At 40.6% G+C, this 23,402-nt stretch overlaps 1 protein-coding gene across 4 annotated transcripts in view; it reads right to left on the bottom strand.

Moving 5' to 3' along the window:
* tgfbr3 (transforming growth factor, beta receptor III) overlaps positions 1-23,402 on the bottom strand; it is a 213,839-nt gene that overhangs the window by 187,619 nt on the left and 2,818 nt on the right. Inside the window, exons 1-2 of one of the 4 annotated variants that reach the window (XM_069939190.1) lie at positions 20,016-20,389; positions 10,896-11,107 (exon numbers count right to left, since the gene is read on the bottom strand). In XM_069939190.1, the coding sequence (XP_069795291.1) occupies positions 10,896-10,956 (61 nt within the window). In that variant the 5' untranslated portion in view covers positions 10,957-11,107; positions 20,016-20,389. Of the gene's footprint in view, positions 1-10,895; positions 11,108-20,015; positions 20,391-23,402 lie in introns of those variants that run through there. The other 3 variants (XM_069939188.1, XM_069939191.1, XM_069939189.1) reach the window with 3 other exon arrangements.

Here is a 23,402-nt window from a genome sequence, read left to right on the forward strand (position 1 = left end):
CAATAGACAATAGGACCTGGAGTAGGCCATTTGGCCCGTCGGGCCACACCGCCTTTTTAGATCATGGCTGATCATTACCATCAGTACCCCTTTCCAGCCTTATCCCCATAACCCTTAACTCCGTTACCCACAAGAGTCTTATCTAACTCTCTTTTGAACATAGTCAGCGAATCCGCCTCTACCACCCTCTGTGGCAGAGCATTCCACAGATTCACACTTCTCTGGGTAAAAAAATGCTTTCTCATCTCCGTCCTAAAGGGCCTACCCTGTATTCTTAAACTATGCCCTCGAAGAAAGCAACTAAACGACTGCTTCACAGAGAAGGGGGCCCATAAACTTTGAGCAGAGTCCCAAAGGGGTCATAGCCAAAAAAATGTCGAGAATGCCCGAGTTATACAACACTCCAGATTAGGTTTCATCCCATGCATAACCAATATTCTCAATTTTACCTTCCCACAAGGACTGCATGAAGAGGTAGAAGAGAAGCCACATCTAAATGCTAGCCATTCATGTTCAAGGATACCATAGCCCATTTTAGTCAGTGGATTCAAATCACCACCTGGCAAACAAAATTATAAAAGCTGTGCAAACAAATTTCCAACAAAAATAACTGCCAAATAGGGAATAAAGTCATCATGAAAAACTATTCATCTTTGAACATCTTTGTAATAACACGCCTTAAGGAAGGAAATATTGTATCTATTTCTGGTTTACCTAAATGTGACAACAGATTCTCAAGCACATACCTGATGCTCAACTGCCATTAAACCTAACACTACATTCAGGCTTTACAAAGACACACCATGTTCAATCCTCTACAACATTTTCTGGGGAGCTGTGCAAAAAGGGGAAGAGTTGCTCCAGACTTTAGGTGATCATCATGCCCAAATAATTATTTTTATGTCAACATCTCACAATCATTGGGATTATTTTGTTCCATTGGCAAGTCATATGGGATAAACATGATGACTAATGATACATGCATCTCTGGCAGTCATTAATATTAAAACGAGACTCCACAAAGTCAGAGGTATATGGGGAAGATGACATCCTCCTTCAGCTAATGTATCAGTCTTCCACAATGAACACTAGTTGATTTTTTTTAAGTGGTGGGTGCCTGGAACAGGCTGCTGGGAATAGTAGTGGAAGATACCATAGTAGCATTTAAAAGGCTTCCAAATAGACATGTGAATATGAAAGGAATAGAGGGATATCAATCCTGTGCGAGCAGCATTTTAGTTTGATTTGGACATATTTGGCACAGAAAGGTGGGCTGAAGGGCACTATTGTGCACTGTTCCACATTTTGTACTAGTTTAATGAAATTGTGGATGATTACTACAAAAATAATATGCGTCTTCAGTTTGATACTGGAAATACATCACATTCAAGGACTTGGCATAAAAACAACCTTTAAGGGAAATGAACTAACTGCAATAAAACTTACCACAATAAGCCAAATGAATTTTTGAACTTCTCCATTTAAGCCTCACTCATGTTACAAACTGGAATCAAATTACCCATGGAAAATTATAGGCCATGACATCCAATGTTTGTCATGTGGAGCTACAGAACCCAAGGGATTTCACTTTTCACACATTTTCCAATTAAGTCATTCTCCATTGTTCCAAGCACTCTTGCAGAGACTCCAATGGTTCAAAGAACATGCAATTTTGGCTTTAAAAACAAATCCATCAGTAAATCCTCAGAAATAACATTGGTCCATGGAGAACATGTTTATAGCCCATTAGAAGTACATGAATTTTCATCTGCATGAAAATTAAGTATTGATTCAGCTTTGTACTTCATGACAAGTGGCTACATAGAAACATGGTGGGCAAAGAATGAAAGACAAGGTAATTAATCACTGTACTGCAATCCAGATCTGCTGAATGCCGCTTAACGCTGTGCATCAAAAAAGGAACAAGAAAGACAGCCACAAAAGCACTTTGTACTAAAAAAAATGTCAGAGGATTACTTGAAGAGCATACGACAAAGATGTTCAAGGAAGATGAACAATTGGGGGGGGGGGGGGGGGAGGTGGGGAAGAGGTAACAGTGGATAGATACATTCCAAATAATGAGGAAACCACCCCCCCTCCAAAAGAAAATACAGGCTTAGCTGTGTTACAAACCAGCATGAAAATAGACCTCCTCTGGGTGATACAAATCAAACTCAAACAATTATTTTTGGCAATGTTAAGAGTAAAATGATAGTAAGGGACAAAATTGGTCCTCTAGTAGATCACAATGGTCATCTACGTGTGGAGCCTAAAGAGATGCGGAGATCTTAAACATTCTTTTTGCATCTGTATTTACTCAGGAAACTGCCATGGTGCACAAGGAAGGGAGGGGAAACAAGGAGTGGAATGGAACATAGAGATTAAAGAGGAGGTGCTTCCTGTCTTAAAGTGAATGAAGATAGATAAATCCCCCATGCCTAACGTGATATTCCCTCGGACCCTGACGGAGACTAGTGTAGAAATTACAGGGCCCCCTGGCAGAAATATTTAAAATGTCCTTAACCACAGGCGAGATGCAGGAGGATTGGAGGGCAGCTCATATTGTCCCATTCTTTAAAAAAGGCTCCAAAAGCAAACCAGGAAATTGCAGGCCAATAAGCCTGATGTCAGTAATGGGTAAATTATTGGAGGGTGTTCTGAGAGATCAGATATACAAGTATTTGGACAGCCAAGGGCTCATTAAGGACAGTCAGCATGGCTTTGTGCATGCTAGGTTGTGTTTAACAAATCTTAAGAGTTTTTTTTAGGAAGTTCCCAAGAAAAGGGATGAAAGAAAGGCTGTGGATGTTGTCAACATGTAAGGCCATTATCAAGGTCCCACAAGGGAGGTTAGTTCAGAAGGTTCAGACACTAGGTATCCATGGAGAGGTTGTAAACTGGATTAAAAACTGGCTGAATGGGAGAAGACAGAGAGTGGGAGTGGATGGTTGCTTCTCAGGCTGGAGGCCTGTGACTAGTGCTGTGACTCAGGATTTGGTGCTGGGACCGCTGTTTGTTGTCTATATCAATGATCCGTATGATAAAAGTGGGAAATTGGATCACCAAGTTTGCAGATGACACTAAGATTGGAGCTGTTGTGGACAGCGAGGAATGGTTTCAAAGCTTGCAGTGTATTAGAATTAATTTTAACAGTGTACTTTGATATTTTGCAGCAAATGCAAATGGCAGCACAAAGGAAATTCAAGAGGATGGAAGTCTATGTCTTGCTGACTACCTTGGAAAATAATGCACAATACTTGTGTCATTTATTTTTAAGACCATCCATTTCACAGGTTTAGATTATATATGCATCCATTAAACAAAAAGGTAGATGAGGGAGAAAGTAGAATGTGGCAAACCAGATAGATGCATGGCTCAGAGCTCACAAATTTGTAATCATGGATTTTTCGTTAAGATGGCGTGACACTTTCTTGGATCGAACTGAAGAAACGTCAGCATTCGGGGAAAAGTTGCATGGGGCAGCTGAGGTTGCTGTGCACCTTCAGATTTATTTATTCATAAACGATACAGTCTACAGCTTCTTTACAGATAAATTAATTTGTAAAGATATCATAGTTGAAAGACTGCATTACAGGGGTTTGTTCATCTGTGAAAGTACCATGGTAAAATTAAAAGTCTTTCATGCAAATACAATAATGAGACTTGAAAAAGAGCAAGGTTTAATTTGCATGTGGATAACACTGAATAATCCTTCACAACCTGATCTTGACCAGCAGGTTTACTAGATTTTTTTTAAAAATCAGTGTCCTAAACGTCAGGCCTGAAGCCTTAGATTCTTCTCTTGTGCTTCAGAATGATATGCAGAGACTTATTAATAAATCAAGACAATTTCTTTTAATACAATTATTTTAATAAAATTGACTGTCTGTATTTGGCTGATTTTACCATTTTGATTTTGATTAACAAGCTGGAAACAGTTGCACAAATGAAAATCATTAGATCCAAAAAGTGTGCCTCACCAGTAACTTTATTAGAAATGCACCTAAAATGAAATCTACCTCTGCTAATATTAAACATGTAGCGGGGTCGCTATGGCTATAGCTCGAGGTTGAAAGACTCACACACCAAGGGAGCATAATTGACACTGGCTTTATTGAGCTGCAGCTCTGCCTTTTAGGCGGCTGGCCGTGTCACCACCGGGACATGGCTTCAGTCAGGCCGGCTGTGGATTGGCTGTTCCGGTTGCACAGGACCAGATTGGGCAGTGATTGGTCGATTCAACCGCTATTCCTGATGCCATCCCACGTGCTGTCTCCCCGAAACGACGGCTGTTTTCTGTGTCGGCCTACAGAGCGAGGCGCTACAAACAAACACTTCCTTTTTTTTGAAATTTATTTATAGTATCTCCATACATTCATTTCAAATTGACTTAGTATAATATTACATAATAGATACTAAATAATTTTCAAATTTTCACCCCCCCCCCACCTCCCCTAACCCCTTAGGAAACCACCTTGTGGTGGTTAATTCCCAAAAACCCAAATGGGTGTGGTATAAACCACAAGTGGCATATGACTTTCGGGAGAGAAGTACCACCCCCTCCCCCCCCCCCCCAGGCAGACAAAATACACGTATAAACCGAAAAATCATCATTTCTTATATCCATAAAACCCCAGTCCATCAATTTAACCAATCTTATTCATAAACTCTTTTTTTTGAAAATCCAAACTTGATATTAAATTTTGCACCCTTTCCACCCTCCCAACACTGAGTTAAACATTGTTTACAATCAATAAAAGCTTTTTTTTTTAATTTTTTTTTTTCAAGTCTTCCTGAATTTCATCCACTGAATTAAAACACCTCTGAACATCCCAGTTCAGCACCGAATCTTCCATTCTTCTCAGTCTCAAGTTGAATTTGTAGCTTACTTTCAAAAAAAGTTTTTTCAAATCTTTTAAAATTTTCTTGAACATAATTCCTTTGGTCTTGATCTTCTAAAGCATCAATGTTATTCATAAGTTCTTTCTTCTATGTTTCCCAATTTAATATCAAATTTTCCACTTTGTCAATCTTCTCAATGTTAAGTTGAAATTATTGTTTATTTTCAAGAAAAACTTATTCAAAATTTTTAACTCTTCTTGGACATTGCTCCTTCGACTTTAATTTTATAAATCATCAATCTTGTTCATAGTTTCTTTCTACTGAGTTTCCAAATTTAATAAAGTTTCTGTTTTTTCCAATTTTCTCAATATTAAACTGATCTTGTTGTTTAGTTTAAAAAAAACCTTTTCAAAACTATTAAAATCTGTTTGCAATGTATGCATACTCACAGATAATAAATTCACTCTTCCAATATTCCATCCAAAAAAAAAAAAATCACTGATAAACCTTATTGCAGGTCAAGGAGTTCCATATATATGTTTATCTTCAGAAAATATTTCAAATATTTCAAATCAACATTCGTCGCCATCTTTCAAAAAGGAGTCCGAAATCAACTTTAATAAGTTCTGTTCTTGAGAAAATTCCAGCACCAACTCTGGCTCAGTCTGGGCAAATAGGTCAAATTTCTTCCAAAGTCAAAGAATGTAATTTTGTTCTGTATTTATAGATAATAAGTTCATCCTTCCGATATTCCATCCAAAAAAAAAATCACTAATAAACTTTAATGTTATCTGGATTTTTAAAACTCACGGGCAACCAATGCCAATTACTGCAATTTATCTTCATAAAACATTTCAAATCAATATTCATCACCATCTTTCAGAGGGGTGTCCAAGGCCAGCTTATCCGACAGTCCAATTAATGAGCTCCGTTCTTAAGAAGATTCCAGCCTTGACTCCGTGGTTCTGTCTGGGCAAGTAGGCCGAGTTTCTTCCAAAGTCGGAGAGTGTAGTTTTGTTCTGTATTTGAACTCTATTTTCCTTAATCTTTGTTGCCATTTTAAACTAAAAACAATTGATAAACAAAACAAAGATTTTTAACAGAAAAAAAATATTCTTAAAACGGGTATTTATATAACTGCCTGGGGGAGACCGGGAAGGCACGTCCGCTCCCTACGCCATCTTGGCACACCCCCAAACAAACACTTCCTATTGAAACATTTCTTTTTATATGTAGATACTCCAGTTTAACATCAAAAAAATTTTAAAATGAAAAAATGGTATCAAGTTCATCTGACATGAATCATTCTTAGAAGTATGGCATTCTTCCACTTTGTAGCTATTACCCTCAATTCAGATATTTATGAAAAAAAATCCAGTTTCACCATTCAACTTTAATTCAATACTGTCTTGATAGTACTGTTGTCATTCTGAAGACAGTTCCTCAAATGGATTAAAATTGGAAAAAAAATTAACTGACAATGATTTCACCTGCACTGTTCATTTTTCAATTGAACAGAATCATACTGGGTCTACAAAAGGTAGCTCAAATAAATTGTTTTGATTTAAATTCCCCTGCAAATAATGTACATTGCCCCTAAGAATATTTTGTAGTAACTTTATAGTTTTGAATTCATACAACTTACATGAAGTTGTAAATCACCATTAAGAAACATTAATATTTGAAAGTGGTTTACTCCTCACCTCCACAAAAAGAATAATGATCAAACATCATCTTAAAAATATATTACCATAGTTGGCTTAACTATTATTTATACACATTCTAATATTTTTGATAAGAAAATAGAAGCAGGAGTAGACCACTTGAATCCTCAAGCCTGCCCCCATTCAATATGATAGATACTTCATCTCTCCTGAGGGAGTGGGGTAAACACGAAAGTCTGCACACACCATGGTTGAAGTAAAAACACAATGCTGGAGAAACTTAGCAAGTCCAACAGTATATTTTATAGAGCAAAGATAACCATAAAGAGCACTGTTGGACCTGCTTAGTTTCTCCAGCATTGTATTTTTACTCATCTCTCCTAATTCCATTACCCTTGGTTCCCCATCTTTGAAAAATTAATCTACTACCATTTCAAATGCCTCCAAAGATCTGGCCTCCAAGAGCCTCAGGGGTTTAGCATTCTAGAGTTTCACTATCCCTCGTTAGAAAAAGTTTGGACACACCTCAATCTCAAAAGGCCATTCACTAATCTTGAGGCACATCTCATCATTCAAGGATCTCAACACGAGTGGATCTACAAAAGCAGTTCTACCCTTAGTATTCAAAAGATGAAAACAGGAGCCAAAAGATTTTGTAAAACAACCATACAGACACTGACATGATCTCACTGATAAACGTAATGCAAAGAACCGAATCAACAGTGTAATGGCTGCTTATAAACACTGAAAATTAAATGTTTTTTAACATGTCCCAGTATGCATCAATATTTTGATCCATGCATAAGCATTTCCCAATTTGATCCAAAACTTGACTCAGGGATACCCCCAAACAACACTTGTTTTCCTCTTATAATAAAACTAAATTACATGTTGCAACAACGTACAGTTTTTCCAACACAATCACAATGTCTTGATTCTGAGAAAAGTGATCACATCCACAAACTGTGTTTAAATTGGTCACAAAATCTAAACAAGAAACCCAAACATGAATCATACTGCCCAACCTCACAAATACATTTCTACAAAAATGGCAGCCTTTAATGCACATCTAATGTCTCAAGTAGTCCTTCCCCAACTTCATTAGCATGTCATGTTTGTGCACAAATCACTGTTCAAAAGCAGTTAGAACCTAAACAAATTCAGCATTCAGTGCTTAACATTTTACTACATATTCAATGTTGGGAAATGATATTTCAATTCACTTTGTTTCCGATGAGAGTTGATATTTTCCACAGCTTCCTCGTCAATGCAAATTCCTTTTCATTTTGTAAAGGACCAGAATCTCCAACAATAGCTTTTCTTTTCATTAAAGACAACATCCAACCCCCATAGAATATAATCCTAACTCTTTCCAGGTTTTTAAGTTAACTGTTCTAAAGCAATTACACCCTCTCTCAAATCTTCTCTCATCTGCCTTATTGTTAAGCATCTTGGACCTAAAGACAGACAAGTCATTCAGAATAGATGCTTGCACCCTTGGGTTTAAAAGGAAAGGGATAGAAAAATACTGAGCGTATTGTTCTTATAACTCCATCAAGTACAAGGAAGGGACCAGCAGTTAGAAATGCTCAAATGTGACTAAAATTCAAGAAAGAAAGATGACAAAAAGGAGGCGACTTAACCTCGAGATATTTGCAGTATCCTGCAAGCTTAACATGTTGGCAAAATGCTGGAAACTATAATCAAGGAATGTGTGGCTAGTCAATAACAGTGTTTAATGTAATCAAACCAATTTAACATAGCTTTAAATCAGTTCAATGAAAGGTGAATCATATTTTTAAAAATTGTTATAAGAATATAACAAGTAGAGTCAATGGAGAAAACCTGTAGATGCAGTATATTTAGGTTTTCAGAAAGTATAAAAGATTGGTGCATAGGATTAAATTTATCAGTCACACAGTCATGGAAACAGTCCCTTCAGCCCAACATATCCCCACTGACCAATTGTCTCCCCATGCTCATCTCAACTGCCTACATTCAGACCATACCTCTCTGAAGTTTCCCAGTCCATAATCTGCATTGATCTGTCCGTTTTACAAATATGATTCTTCTGTAACCAAAAACTATCCTTCCTTACTTTCAAAGCCACTGCTAGTTTGTTTCATCATATTTAATCACATCGCTATTCTGCCAGAAACACTCCCTATTTTCTTCCCACCTAGGCTGTCTTGGCAAGGACAAAGTTTATCGTCATTGTAGTCTGATCGCATATTGACCAGAGCTCGGATGAAGAATATTTTACCTCAAAAATATCTTCAACCTCCACCTTTCAAACCCTTTTGTCACCTCCAGAGAATGCCAATTCTCTTCCTATTCGCTTACTTTTAAATTCTCCAACTCGTTAAAAATGCTACCACGTGTATCTGTTCCCACTTAACCCCATTCCATCGCACTGTGAAAGCAATTGACACACAATTTCCCGAATTCACGTTATTACATTATTCTGGTTATCAACTCCTTTACTCGTTCTTCATAAACTTTTAAAAAGAGACTGGTTCAGTATGAATAATTGGCATTCAACACTTGACCATATAAATAGAAATCTCCATCTGCTACAAGTCAGTTTTAAAATAAAATGCACAGATAGTACTACAAGCATGAAACAGAAGCAAAGAGTTTTAATATGCTCCATGCTACACTGTAGGCCAGAATTCAAGTCAAGCCTTTGCTTGCATATGTTTGATTATCTTGGCAACATTTTCAGTACATTTCCAAAACGCCTTGTGCCTAGAACGGAAAGAAGTGGGTGAGAGGAATTATTAAAATAAATAAAAGTGAGCACTTTAGCAAGCTCTATTAACTTGTTACACAAAATCCAAGGCATCAATTCATCCACAAAAATATCCATATCCTATTAGGAGCTCGTTGGTAAGCAGTCATCCATAATAAAATTATGAAATTATACACTAGATGAATAAGAAATTTAAAAACAACAAAGTCCACAAATAGGAGATAAAGATGAGGTAGCTGTGTGGTGGGATCAGCCACACAAGACATTTCCAGCAAACTAGAACTCATTGATTTGGAAAATTAAAAAGAAACCAACTATTAACTACAAATGCTTGCCGTAATGGTGTTTTCAAGCTGAAATTAAAATTAAAGACTCAGAGTCAAAAATATCCAACATTTTTTTAATCAATTACTATTCTATGTACTTGATAGCTGCTAAATTCTTGCCACATTATTCAGACCAGAACTGAAGGCATTGCTGTAATTTGGAATTGCACGACTTTTCAAGTAAAAGATTGCAAGATAATCTTTAAAACAAAACTGTGCTCAACGCATTTATCCATGCTTTTAATTGATCAGTACTTCTTTTAATCCACATTGGTTCTTTAATTTTTAACCCCTCAACTCTTCATTTTTTGTGGTACTTTTCTTTCCATTTATTTTGTCAACTTCATTCTTTAACCACAATCAAAAATAATTTTTCTGCAGTTTTTTTCAGAATTCCATTAATCATTCTGTTGCCTTAATTACCTTGGTTTCCTTTCTTTTCTCTACTATTCTACAATGCATAAACTTGTTATAATGAGAATTTGAATTTTGAAGCAATGGTAGGATCTCTTTGTCCTATAATAGGAAGGCAGATTTAGGACTGTTAACCTATTTGGCAAACCAGTTAGTTTAAAGAAATATGATAAATATTTTAAGAAGAGGATTCAAAATTATCAAACAAATGCAACAGTGGAAATTATAGCCTCCTTTATAAACATCCTGACATCTGCACCAAAAACCTCCTCCTGTGCTGGAAATATACAGAGATCTTCTGGCAAATCATGTCAAGTGGTACAGTGTTTGGACTTTAAAGCCTGAACATTGAGATTGGAGGCAAGACAAAATGGCAGTGTTTATTTTCTTTTTTAGAACCTCAAGAAATCATGCAGCATGCAATCAGGCTTTCAATGTCCAATAGTCACCCATCCTTATTAATCCTTCTTCCAGTTCTGGGCCTATATCTTTCCATGCCCATGCTATTCACATTCTCAGCTTGACACTAAAATGTTGTCAGCAACTGTTTCTACTCCTGTCTCAGGCAGTGCATCCCAGATACTCTCCAGTCTCTGGATGGGGGGAAAAAAAAAAAATCAAAAGGTGTCCCTTTCTACATCTCTTATCCCTTGACCCAAATTACTGTCCTCTACTTTTATTCACTTCCGATAAGGGGGAAAGGTTTTGGGCAGGCAACACTATCTGTATTCCTCCTCACTTTACACACCCCATTCATCTCCCCCTTTTAAACATTGTCTGCTCTGGAGAAAAATCAATCTAGTCTTACCAGTTTCTCCTCACAACTGGCTGCAATGAGACAATATCTGAAAATATGTAGACTTGCTAGGGTTTTCACGTCTATTCAAAAGAACTCACCCATTGACACTCCACATATCAAAGTGAAGAGTAATGACGTTTGAACCCCATGTGAAGTCATGCTTCGAACACAACGCTGCTTTCCACTATAGATATTCTTCAAACGTGGCCAAAATCACCTCCTGCAGGGAGTAAAATTCTCGCCACTGTAGCTATACGTCTCAGCGAGGAGTGGATCACAATTTCTGGCCTTCCTTTGAGCCTTTACAAACCTAAAGGAAAAATGCACAAAAAGCTAAGTGAAGCGGACATAATTATTCAATTATAACTCAAATCCTATTTGAAAGAAATATTACTCACTGAACAAGGTGATTTACTACTCACTGAAGGACCGTCATGGAGAACAGTAGAATCATGAAGCGGATTTTCTAATTTCCACTCCCAGAAAGAAAGAGTATTGCATTTTACAAATAAATTTAAGTCTAAACATAATGCAAATACTCAATCATCTTCTATTTCCCATCTGATTCAGATGCCTTGAATTGCAAATAGGATTTGAGAAACAATAAACAGTAAAATCCCATTATCCAGAATTCAAGCAACCAGCAAAATAAAATCATGGAAAACAAATATGGTAGGTAAAAACTGGGAGATTTTAAAATCAGCAACTCCCAGTGATTAGTTCACCCATCACAATCTCAAACAACCCGAAAATTCACTGATCCATCATTTACCAATCCCCATAGGTTCCAGATACCTGGGGATTTACTGAGCCATGAAGCAGTAATGGATTGGCTTTGCAAGCCCAACTCAAAAATGATCCAGTCTTATAAATTTTCATTTTAAAAAGCTATGGTCAGAGTTTCAGTTTTTACATGAACAGACACCAATGTTCCAATGGATGTGCAGCTTATTTCTTCAAGAAAAAAAATTATCCAGTAAATTACAAATTAGAGACGATAACCTGAATCCTCATTACATTCAGAATAACAACCCCTGGCCTCACACAGAGCAGCAGCATGAAGTTTTGACTATTTTAGAGAGCTGCAATGGGAGACGTAATCCCATCTCCAACCAGCAACAGACCACAAACAAACCAACAATTCCCTGATTTCCTGTTGAATTAACAAATGCCAAAACACAAATAAACCTTCAACAAGCATAAATATTCAGCTGTACACCACATTTTATGGCCATGATCCCAGTCAAAAGATGGTGGAAAAGAGCAGGTGTTGCACTTGCTGCCATTAGCCTTGCAAGATATTGCAAAAAGGGAAGAGAGTTATCACGTGGATGGAACAGGGAATCAAAGAGTCAGCGAGAATAGTCAATCCCTTGATAAAGCTAAAGCAGGAAGTGTGTGGTGGCGGGATCCATTTGCACTGCCAGGGGCACAAATATTCCTTTGAGTGTAGTAGTAATTCATTTGCACCTCTGATTTAATGCAGGGCTCCTGAATGGATAAATGGTGTGTGGAACACCCACTTGGTCCACACAAGTCACTTAAATTCTCCATCTCAGAATATCTGTGGCTTCCTACCTTGTTCTAGTAAATCCAATGCAAGGTCAAAGAGCATCATCTCATCTTCTGACCAGGAACATTGCAATCCTTGGGACCCAATAAGGAATTCAACAATTTCAGTTTTAACCATTTTGCCTGCTATGATCAAAAGTTCTTCTCTCACTGTGCATGCTGCCTGACCCAACTTGCATTTTCGTTCTCCCATTACAGTTCATCCTCTCCCTCAAATTTAATATCATACATTCTATACTTCAATCAAACCTTCACTCACCTGCTGCAACATCTCTTCCTTTGGCTTAATGTTATATTTAAACTTGCGAATTATGTAACATATGAAGATTTATTGCCAGACATCCCTCTGACTTCTTTGCTCCCATTTCTTCCCTTGAACAGTATCTATTTCATTCATTTTTCATTTGCCTCCTAATCATCTTCTAAAACTGCCTAATCCAAGTGGTGGACTACACAAACTTGCTGGAACAACTCATTAGATCTATGAGAAGTGAAGGGTAAACCACATTTGGGGCCTGAGCCCTTTGTCAAGGTTGGAGCTAAAAGCAGGTAAGTGTCTGAATGGGGGGGGGAAGTAAAGGGCAGGGAGAGTACAGGCCAACAGTTAAGATATAATTAGTACAGGTTGGAGGTTAAGAGAAAAAAAGCTGAGAATTGGTGGGGGTGGGGAGTGAGAGGGAAGGGGGTTTCCAACTCCTTTTCCAAGCCACTCAGTTTGGCTCCCACAATGGTCTCTGGCATCAACTGTTGCTCGCTTCACTTATCTTGCTGAATTCTACTAATTCTGTCTGGGCACACTCCATCCAGATGGCTTTAAATTCGACTTCTCTAGTTTGCATTAAACCCTCCCCCAGATACTCTCTCTTTCCTTATCCCCATCTCCTTACCTCCAGCTCCCCTCTCTTGTCCCTCGTCATTCAAGGGGCTACCCCCTTCCCCTATCATTTCTTAGCTGTTTTTCCTCTTCATCCCTGAAATTTGTATCCAGCTGTAATTTCTTGCTTCTTCCCCTGCCCCATCCTCCTCCTTCTTCTTTCCTTCCCCTTTTATTTCAAGCACCTGCCTGCCTTTGGCTCATACTTGGACTTCTTATAGATGCTGCATGACCCACTGAGTTGCTGCAATACTCTTGTGTGAGTACTGCGACCACTGTTTTAACCTTGATCCAGATCGTGGACTTTTCTTTAAATTCAGTTTGTTGTTAAAATAAATCAAATCTTCTCAGTACAAATGTTCCCATTAAAATCTATTAAGAAAGAAGTGGCATCGAAACACTATCACATCAATCAGTATTTTATGTTCAATTAATCTTGGTCACTGCCATGTAAGTAAACAAAAGAGCTGAACAGAGCAAAGCCAAGTCCCAAAGTTATTTTGTTTTTGGTAGTACTTGTTGAGGAAGGAATGTTAACCAACACAAATAGAGAGTTTCCTGCTCTTGTTCAAATAATAGTACTGGATTGTTTCAAGATACTTGAACAAGTACAGTCACAGTTTGAAGTCTCTACACCAAGTCAGCATCTTGAATAATACAGCATTCTTTAAAGACTACACTGGGTGTCAGCCACGAACTTGGCCGTGCTACCACCCAGAATTCTGTTTTTTTTTCCCCTTCTGACATTCTCATTGCCAAATTTCAAAGAGAGCACGAGCTTAAATATTAAAATTCAATCACAGTCAGTCCATCAACACACAAAAATAATTCAGAACTTGAAACACAGCAAATCAGTGCTGATTATTACAAAAGTACATTTCAATTCTTTGTTACTAAATTAATTATGCCAAAGGACCATCAGCTAATTCAATTAAGCAAATAAAACATTTTTAATTTAAAAAAATACAAGCTGTCAGAAGATTTTTTTTAAGAAATGAAGAATAATTCATTTTCAATTGAAGCCCTGTGGCAATAAAAGGTACAAAACCAATTGCTCAAAGGACATAGAAGTAACTAGTGGGTGTAAAAGAATGGAATAAAATTTTGGTATTTTCTACTAAACTCTTGCATGAAGATCTTTAATGATTGCAAGTTTGAAGCAGGCTATGCAAAAATGATATTTTACTAACCTTTACGTTACATTAGTAGCCAAAGCTTAAAATAATAAACATGCTTAAGTAGCAATAACAACACTGAAATTTGTTTCTTACACCCTACCTGCAATTTTGTTATATATTGATAAAATAGAAAATATCCTACTGGAGTCATGTTCTGTCCTGAACTCCTGTGCAACTCTCATTGGTGGTTCTGAACTCTTGGTTGTGCTTTTAAAACAACTTTTGGAAAAAAGTGAAGTTTTGAGTTTAATTGAAATGTTGATCATGAATTGAATAAATTAAGATGAGCACGTTTTTGCTGCAAATCAAGTCAAATTTTGGATGAAGGGCCAAACATCCCCTATATTTTTGAACTGTTACATATTTTCAATCACACAATCACCCAAAACTGTTTCTGCCAATATTGAAAATTCGATTGTGCAGCTCAAACCCGCTAACTTTTGTTTTTAGTCATATGAATTAGAAAAGGTTTTAATTTTAAAAAGGCACGTGAAAAGCAAACAAAACTGGTGTAAAAAGTTATTTTCTCAACATCTGACATGAGCACACAGCTGCCACAGAACTAATCTAAAACACATGTCTTGCCATTTAAAAATAAAGAACGCAGGTCGGAACCCCTGAAGTCCAATTAAATCATGATTAAATGTGAGAACACCAATCTCTTAAAATGTAAAAGTTTAATTGAAAAATTTCAGAATATTTTCCCTGACTCGCTTAATGTGAATCTGGTGAAATGCAAATAGTGAATAGAAGTTTAACAATTTGAAAAACAAATTGTGCATTTACATTGAATCTTCACTATTACAATGCAAACAGGACAAGAGAAATTAAGAATGAACTTTTTAGATTGCAGGTTACTTGCAGATGTGGTAACCACAAAGTAATACTTGCACATCAGTTTCACTTAAAATTTCAAGGTATTTTCAATTGGCAAAAAAAAAACCCAATCACCAGCAGATGGCACCCACAGCACTGGAAGGGATGGCTATTTTTAAAAGTGTTTTTGTATTTATGAAACATAATAAATGTTGGTATGGGAAGAACAGCTAGAAAAATCATGAAGCAACAATAGCTTCCAGTGCTAAGTGTGAAATTTAAATTTCTAATGAAGATCTTATCAATGCCGTAAACCAAACCTTCACTAAATCCTTCTGTTGAAATAACACCCTTTTATGTACCTCATCACAAGGAGCCAAGCAAGAGGTATCCAATGTACATTCCAGTGAACAGCTGGCCAAAACTAAAATTTGTAAGATACAAAATATCAATCCACTCGAGTTTCACATATTTGCTGCCCAAAATCCAAATTAAGCAATATCTTCTCTTAAACTACAACCACGGTATAATTTTCTACCGCATTACAAATTGAAGTTTACATAAAGAACTCACAAGATCTTCGAGCCATTTATTACACAATCCGCTTTTGCACTGATGCAAAGCAGCTTAAGGTGCACAGAAGAATGAGGGAATATCTGGCTCCTTTCCCTACCCTGCATGAAGAAATGACAAAGAATTCAGTTGTCCACACAAATCCGAACAAGTTTCTTTGACAATGACCTTGGTATGGATGAACACAGCTGTGAAGGAGGGTTCTACCAGCTGCACATCACAATTGAGAAGGTGAATAGATACAGAGTAGCTAATTTGTTTTGTTGCATAAAGCAGTCCCAATATGCCTTTAGCACTTGAAATCTATTCATTTAATGCAGCGAAGCATCGATTTAATGAATATTCAAAGCCATTTTGATCATTCCTAAAAATTTTCACAATCAAATGCCAGAATCTTAGAGGTATTTTTCCCTACTGTTGCATGCTTCTGTACAAGAACTTTGCCTCATCATTCCCTTGCCACCTCCTCCTCCACCCCCCACCACCACCCCCACAAGCTTTGTAACGCAAAGGATGAACCGCACTGGAACCATTCAACCTAGCACTTTTCATAGATCTCTTCCAATTTTGTTGGGTTTAGCAGCACATCTGAAGCAATCGTCTATTTTTGACACAAAATAATTCACATTGAAAAATAAGCAAACAAAAATAAGCAATGGGAACACAAGGAAGTGGCACCAAATCAACACATTGCCATACACAAGTGCACTCACATTAGAGCTTTCCACACCGTGCTCTGGATATAGTTCAATTACAACTTGTGGCATTGCATCTTTCTTAATATATTCTGGATTTTCTGACTTTTAAAAACAGTGCGGCTTTGTATTTCAATGATTAAAATTTTATTGGTCCTGAGGAAGTAACAAAGCACCAAGTCCTATACTGTACATCAAAAAAAGTAAACTTTTTCAATTGTCTTGGTTGAGTTAATTTCACTGGAGTCTGAAGATTGCACATTCGATTTCTGACAGATGGAAATAAAATGTACCTTCTATACCCTAGTCAATAGTTTCCCCTCAAACAATTACATTTGAAACATATTAGTCATCAGCTCAGTAATGTCTGAGGTATGAGACTTAATTAAACTTCCTTCTTTATAGCACAGCAGTTCTTCCACCACACAGAACTAGAAGGCCTTGAAGTGCTTTGGGACATCCTGGGATTATGAAAGAAATTTATTTCAGAAAATGCAGCAGCATCTAGATTCTTAACTTGCATATTTAAAAGAGTTGATGTCAAGGAGGTCAATAATAACGAAACACCCTGAGGGTTTCTTCATTTCACTGTTGGTTTGTCTATCTGACCCTGGATGTGAGGCTATTTTACTCAAGGCAAGTAAAAACACTGGACTTTTACTTCCAAAATGACATCCCAGCCAATTTGCACAACTTGATCAATGATCAATTTAATTTTAAAATCATTATTTATGAAACCAAGTACAAACGTGACTGCAACTTGCTTAGAATCAGGGCCAGGGGTTTAGAATTATATGAATTCAAAGCATTAAAGCCCACGCTGGTACAGAATGTTAGTTTCCTATTCTGGACGTATGGTTCAAACGGGGAATGCGGGGGGGGGGGGGGGGGGACCAATCATTTGCTTTTCCATCTGCAAAACACGAAGAAAACTTCTGCAAGGAGCTCCAACTCTGTGATTGACAGGGAAAAACATCTTAAAAGTGCAGCGAGCCGCCTCCAAAAGTTACCAGGTGCTGAGCAGCTTCATGCAAAAGACTCGCCTCGATACAAGTCATTGACGCTGTCCAGCTCCAGCCCATGGCCAACAGGAGAGGGAGAGAGGAAGGAGAGGGAGAGAGGAAGGAGAGGGAGAGAGGAAGGAGAGGGAGAGAGGAAGGAGAGGGAGAGAGGAAGGAGAGGGAGAGAGGAAGGAGAGGGAGAGAGGAAGGAGAGGGAGAGAGGAAGGAGAGGGAGAGAGGAAGGAGAGGGAGAGAGGAAGGAGAGGGAGAGAGGAAGGAGAGGGAGAGAGGAAGGAGAGGGAGAGAGGAAGGAGAGGGAGAGAGGAAGGAGAGGGAGAGAGGAAGGAGAGGGAGAGAGGAAGGAGAGGGAGAGAGGAAGGAGAGGGAGAGAGGAAGGAGAGGGAGAGAGGAAGGAGAGGGAGAGAGGAAGGAGAGGGAGAGAGGAAGGAGAGGGAGAGAGGAAGGAGAGGGAGAGAGGAAGGAGAGGGAGAGAGGAAGGAGAGGGAGAGAGGAAGGAGAGGGAGAGAGGAAGGAGAGGGAGAGAGGAAGGAGAGGGAGAGAGGAAGGAGAGGGAGAGAGGAAGGAGAGGGAGAGAGGAAGGAGAGGGAGAGAGGAAGGAGAGGGAGAGAGGAAGGAGAGGGAGAGAGGAAGGAGAGGGAGAGAGGAAGGAGAGGGAGAGAGGAAGGAGAGGGAGAGAGGAAGGAGAGGGAGAGAGGAAGGAGAGGGAGAGAGGAAGGAGAGGGAGAGAGGAAGGAGAGGGAGAGAGGAAGGAGAGGGAGAGAGGAAGGAGAGGGAGAGAGGAAGGAGAGGGAGAGAGGAAGGAGAGGGAGAGAGGAAGGAGAGGGAGAGAGGAAGGAGAGGGAGAGAGGAAGGAGAGGGAGAGAGGAAGGAGAGGAGAGAGGAAGGAGAGGGAGAGAGGAAGGAGAGGGAGAGAGGAAGGAGAGGGAGAGAGGAAGGAGAGGGAGAGAGGAAGGAGAGGAGAGAGGAAGGAGAGGGAGAGAGGAAGGAGAGGGAGAGAGGAAGGAGAGGGAGAGAGGAAGGAGAGGGAGAGAGGAAGGAGAGGGAGAGAGGAAGGAGAGGGAGAGAGGAAGGAGAGGGAGAGAGGAAGGAGAGGGAGAGAGGAAGGAGAGGGAGAGAGGAAGGAGAGGGAGAGAGGAAGGAGAGGGAGAGAGGAAGGAGAGGGAGAGAGGAAGGAGAGGGAGAGAGGAAGGAGAGGGAGAGAGGAAGGAGAGGGAGAGAGGAAGGAGAGGGAGAGAGGAAGGAGAGGGAGAGAGGAAGGAGAGGGAGAGAGGAAGGAGAGGGAGAGAGGAAGGAGAGGGAGAGAGGAAGGAGAGGGAGAGAGGAAGGAGAGGGAGAGAGGAAGGAGAGGGAGAGAGGAAGGAGAGGGAGAGAGGAAGGAGAGGGAGAGAGGAAGGAGAGGGAGAGAGGAAGGAGAGGGAGAGAGGAAGGAGAGGGAGAGAGGAAGGAGAGGGAGAGAGGAAGGAGAGGGAGAGAGGAAGGAGAGGGAGAGAGGAAGGAGAGGGAGAGAGGAAGGAGAGGGAGAGAGGAAGGAGAGGGAGAGAGGAAGGAGAGGGAGAGAGGAAGGAGAGGGAGAGAGGAAGGAGAGGGAGAGAGGAAGGAGAGGGAGAGAGGAAGGAGAGGGAGAGAGGAAGGAGAGGGAGAGAGGAAGGAGAGGGAGAGAGGAAGGAGAGGGAGAGAGGAAGGAGAGGGAGAGAGGAAGGAGAGGGAGAGAGGAAGGAGAGGGAGAGAGGAAGGAGAGGGAGAGAGGAAGGAGAGAGAAAGAGAGGAAGGAGAGAGAAAGAGAGGAAGGAGAGAGAAAGAGAGGAAGGAGAGAGAAAGAGAGGAAGGAGAGAGAAAGAGAGGAAGGAGAGAGAAAGAGAGGAAGGAGAGAGAAAGAGAGGAAGGAGAGAGAAAGAGAGGAAGGAGAGAGAAAGAGAGGAAGGAGAGAGAAAGAGAGGAAGGAGAGAGAAAGAGAGGAAGGAGAGAGAAAGAGAGGAAGGAGAGAGAAAGAGAGGAAGGAGAGAGAAAGAGAGGAAGGAGAGAGAAAGAGAGGAAGGAGAGAGAAAGAGAGGAAGGAGAGAAAGAGAGGAAGGAGAGAAAGAGAGGAAGGAGAGAAAGAGAGGAAGGAGAGAAAGAGAGGAAGGAGAGAAAGAGAGGAAGGAGAGAAAGAGAGGAAGGAGAGAAAGAGAGGAAGGAGAGAAAGAGAGGAAGGAGAGAAAGAGAGGAAGGAGAGAAAGAGAGGAAGGAGAGAAAGAGAGGAAGGAGAGAAAGAGAGGAAGGAGAGAAAGAGAGGAAGGAGAGAAAGAGAGGGAGGAGAGAAAGAGAGGGAGGAGAGAAAGAGAGGAAGGAGAGAAAGAGAGGAAGGAGAGAAAGAGAGGAAGGAGAGAAAGAGAGGAAGGAGAGAAAGAGAGGAAGGAGAGAAAGAGAGAGAGAGAGAGAGAGCATGCATGCCATTATTTTTCAGTGCTTCTCGTTATATCAGACGAGCCACGTGAATAAGGGCACTCACCAAAGCAAAACTTCACACGATCCCCAAGAGTTTCCACGAGTGGCAACTCCTTTCAAGAAGTTGTTGCCGCAGTTTCCGACGCCACTTTGGATCAAATCGAGCCCGAGCTCCGCTGTTCAAGGCTGGTCGACATGCAGCAGGTTGCTGGGGCTGTCAAAACGGGGGCAGTCAGATGCACACCCGCAGGCCCAGGTTTGCACGCTCACCCTCGACTCGGGCGCTGACAGGCTGAAGCAATAGGAGTGGAGGCGGCTGCCGGCCGTCCCTCGCACGCAGCGACGCAGCCAACTTCTGCCGCCCTGCACGCCGCACCGACCCGTCCCGCTCTGCGAGGCGAGCAGCCCCACAGCGTCAGTGCGCATGCCCCTCCCTCTCCGCGGGCACCCCAACCTCTCACCGCCGCTTCCCCCTTGAGCCGTGGCGTCACTCAGGCTCGAGCCGCTGATTGGCCGAACCAGTCATTGGGGGCGGGAGGACCGCGCGTTTGCCAGCAGAGAAGCCACTCTGCAGATCAGGCAGTGCGCTTCTTCAAACTTTATGGTCACCAAATTCGTTGCTTTGCAGTTGCATCACATTGCAAACATTTATAGATAAAACCAAGTTCCAAAATAAAAATGGGGGGGGGGGGGGGGGTCAAAATAGGGCAATCTGTTCACCAGTATTGGTCATTCAGGAATCTGATGGAGAAGGGGAAGAAGCCATCCCGGTCTTCTTTTTCCTTTGAGGAGAGAGGCTGCTTTATCAAGAGACCACCTCTTATGGAGATGTTCTAGATGGAGTGAAGTCTGGTGCCTGTGATGTGGCGGGCGAGTTAATAACCATCTGGAGTTTCAAAGTTTTGTGCCAGACAGAATGGTCTCCTGAAGAAGTTTCCAAAAGTCTTTGGTGACATGCCAACTCTCTCCTCACCAGGCGACCCTTCTTCACGATTGCATCAACACGGAGAGAGAGATTTTAAAAATATACAGAAGCAATGTTTCGGGCTTGAGCCCTTCATCAAGGAATTAAGAATGTGGATGTCGATTGAGACTTTTTTTCTTTCTTCTTTTTTCTTTCTTTGGCTTGGCTTCGCGGACGAAGATTTATGGAGGGGGTAAAAAGTCCACGTCAGCTGCAGGCTCGTTTGTGGCTGACCAGTCCGATGCGGGACAGGCAGACACGATTGCAGCGGTTGCAAGGGAAAATTGGTTGGTTGGGGTTGGGTGTTGGGTTTTTCCTCCTTTGCCTTTTGTCAGTGAGGTGGGCTCTGCGGTCTTCTTCAAAGGAGGCTGCTGCCCGCCAAACTGTGAGGCGCCAAGATGCACGGTTTGAGGCGTTATCAGCCCACTGGCGGTGGTCAATGTGGCAGGCACCAAGAGATTTCTTTAGGCAGTCCTTGTACCTTTTCTTTGGTGCACCTCTGTCACGGTGGCCAGTGGAGAACTCGCCATATAATACGATCTTGGGAAGGCGATGGTCCTCCATTCTGGAGACGTGACCCATCCAGCGCAGCTGGATCTTCAGCAGCGTGGACTCGATGCTGTCGACCTCTGCCATCTCGAGTACCTCGACGTTAGGGGTGTGAGCGCTCCAATGGATGTTGAGGATGGAGCGGAGACAACGCTGGTGGAAGCGTTCTAGGAGCCGTAGGTGGTGCCGGTAGAGGACCCATGATTCGGAGCCGAACAGGAGTGTGGGTATGACAACGGCTCTGTATACGCTTATCTTTGTGAGGTTTTTCAGTTGGTTGTTTTTCCAGACTCTTTTGTGTAGTCTTCCAAAGGCGCTATTTGCCTTGGCGAGTCTGTTGTCTATCTCATTGTCGATCCTTGCATCTGATGAAATGGTGCAGCCGAGATAGGTAAACTGGTTGACCGATTGAGACTATACCTTGATGAAAGGCTCAAGCCTGAAACATTGCTTCTGTATATTTATCTTTGCTATATAAAGTACACCGTTTGACCAACTGAGTTTCTCCCAGCATTGAGTTTTAACTTTAATTGAGAACGTGGTGCTACAGATTGGATCGTTTTAGCAGGAATTCGAAGGTTGGAAAGTCAAGTTCAAGGGAAGGATTTGAGGTTTTCTAAAGATAGTTCGGTTGGAAGGGAAAAAATAAGGAGAAATAGATCCCATGGGCAGGGTGGAGGAATCTTTGGAAATAAGCATGGGCAGTAAAAAGTCCACAGCTTAATGGTTTGTTCTTCACTGGGACAGGATGCCCTATTCTGTAGCAGAGATAATGAATTAGAACTCATATGGAAGCGTACAGCCCGCTTTGATGTTCTTGATGGTTCTGTGGGGGCTCCCCTTCTGCAAGTTTGATATTTCAGAAAAGGCATGACATTATATGGAGGAAAAAAATCTTGTACCAGTAGCATGCGGTGCTTGGGTCTCAGAGAAAGAGCATCAAGTACATTCATCTTTCTCTTTACCACAAATAAAGATCAGGGCGAGATCTTATTTGTAAGATTGGGTGTAAGGAGTTTAATTGAGCAAATGCTTGCTATTTGTTTTCTTACTTTAATGTGAGGTTGGTTGATTTTGACAGCATTTAAAATAAGATTCCATGGGGAATATGTACCAAAGTGATTGAAATGAATGGAACATCTTATGGGAATAAATGTTATGTTTTATGGTTCAGTCCACTTATTTATTTCAAGAGCTGTCATTTCTGGGCTCACATTCCACATTCTAGCTTCACCAACTTGCAGCTCCTCTCTTTCAGCACACAATTTCCCTTTCACATTCTTTCAACTTTAACAAGAACCTGTACCAAGCTTCCCATGAATCTTTAGAGTTTGTCTTGATTACGATAACTGATTTAATAACATCTGTGTATCCAATACATCTCTCAAGGTTACCGTGCAGGTTGATAGGATAGTTAAGAAGGCCCATGGTATACTGGGCTTCACAAGTCAGGGAATTGAATTCAGGAGGCGACTGGTCACGTTGGAGCTCTACAAATCTCTGGTAACACCACATTTGGAATAGTGTGTTCACTTTTGGTTACCTCATTATAGGAAGGATGTGAACACTATGGAGATGATGCAGAGGAGATTTACCAGGATTGGAAAATACATCTTATGGAGCAAGGTTAGCAGAGCTAGAACTTTTCTCTTTGCAGTGAAGAAGAATGAAGGGTGACTTCGAGATCTATAGGATTCTGAGAGGCATAGATAGACAGCCAGCGCATTTTTCCTCAGGGTGGGAGTAGCAAACACCAGAGGACATTTGTACAAAGGGAGGAAAGTTTAGGGAAGACATCAGGGATTTTTTTTTTTTTAAAAAAGCTATGGAATGGATTGCCTGGCTGATGGTCGCTGAAACATTAGATGCATTTAAGAGACTCTTAGACAGGCACCTGGATGAAGGAGAAATAGCAGGTTATGAGGGAGAAGGGTTTTT

Source organism: Narcine bancroftii, chromosome 5, assembly GCF_036971445.1.
Source record: "Narcine bancroftii isolate sNarBan1 chromosome 5, sNarBan1.hap1, whole genome shotgun sequence".
In the NCBI taxonomy this organism is placed as follows: Eukaryota; Metazoa; Chordata; class Chondrichthyes; order Torpediniformes; family Narcinidae; genus Narcine; species Narcine bancroftii.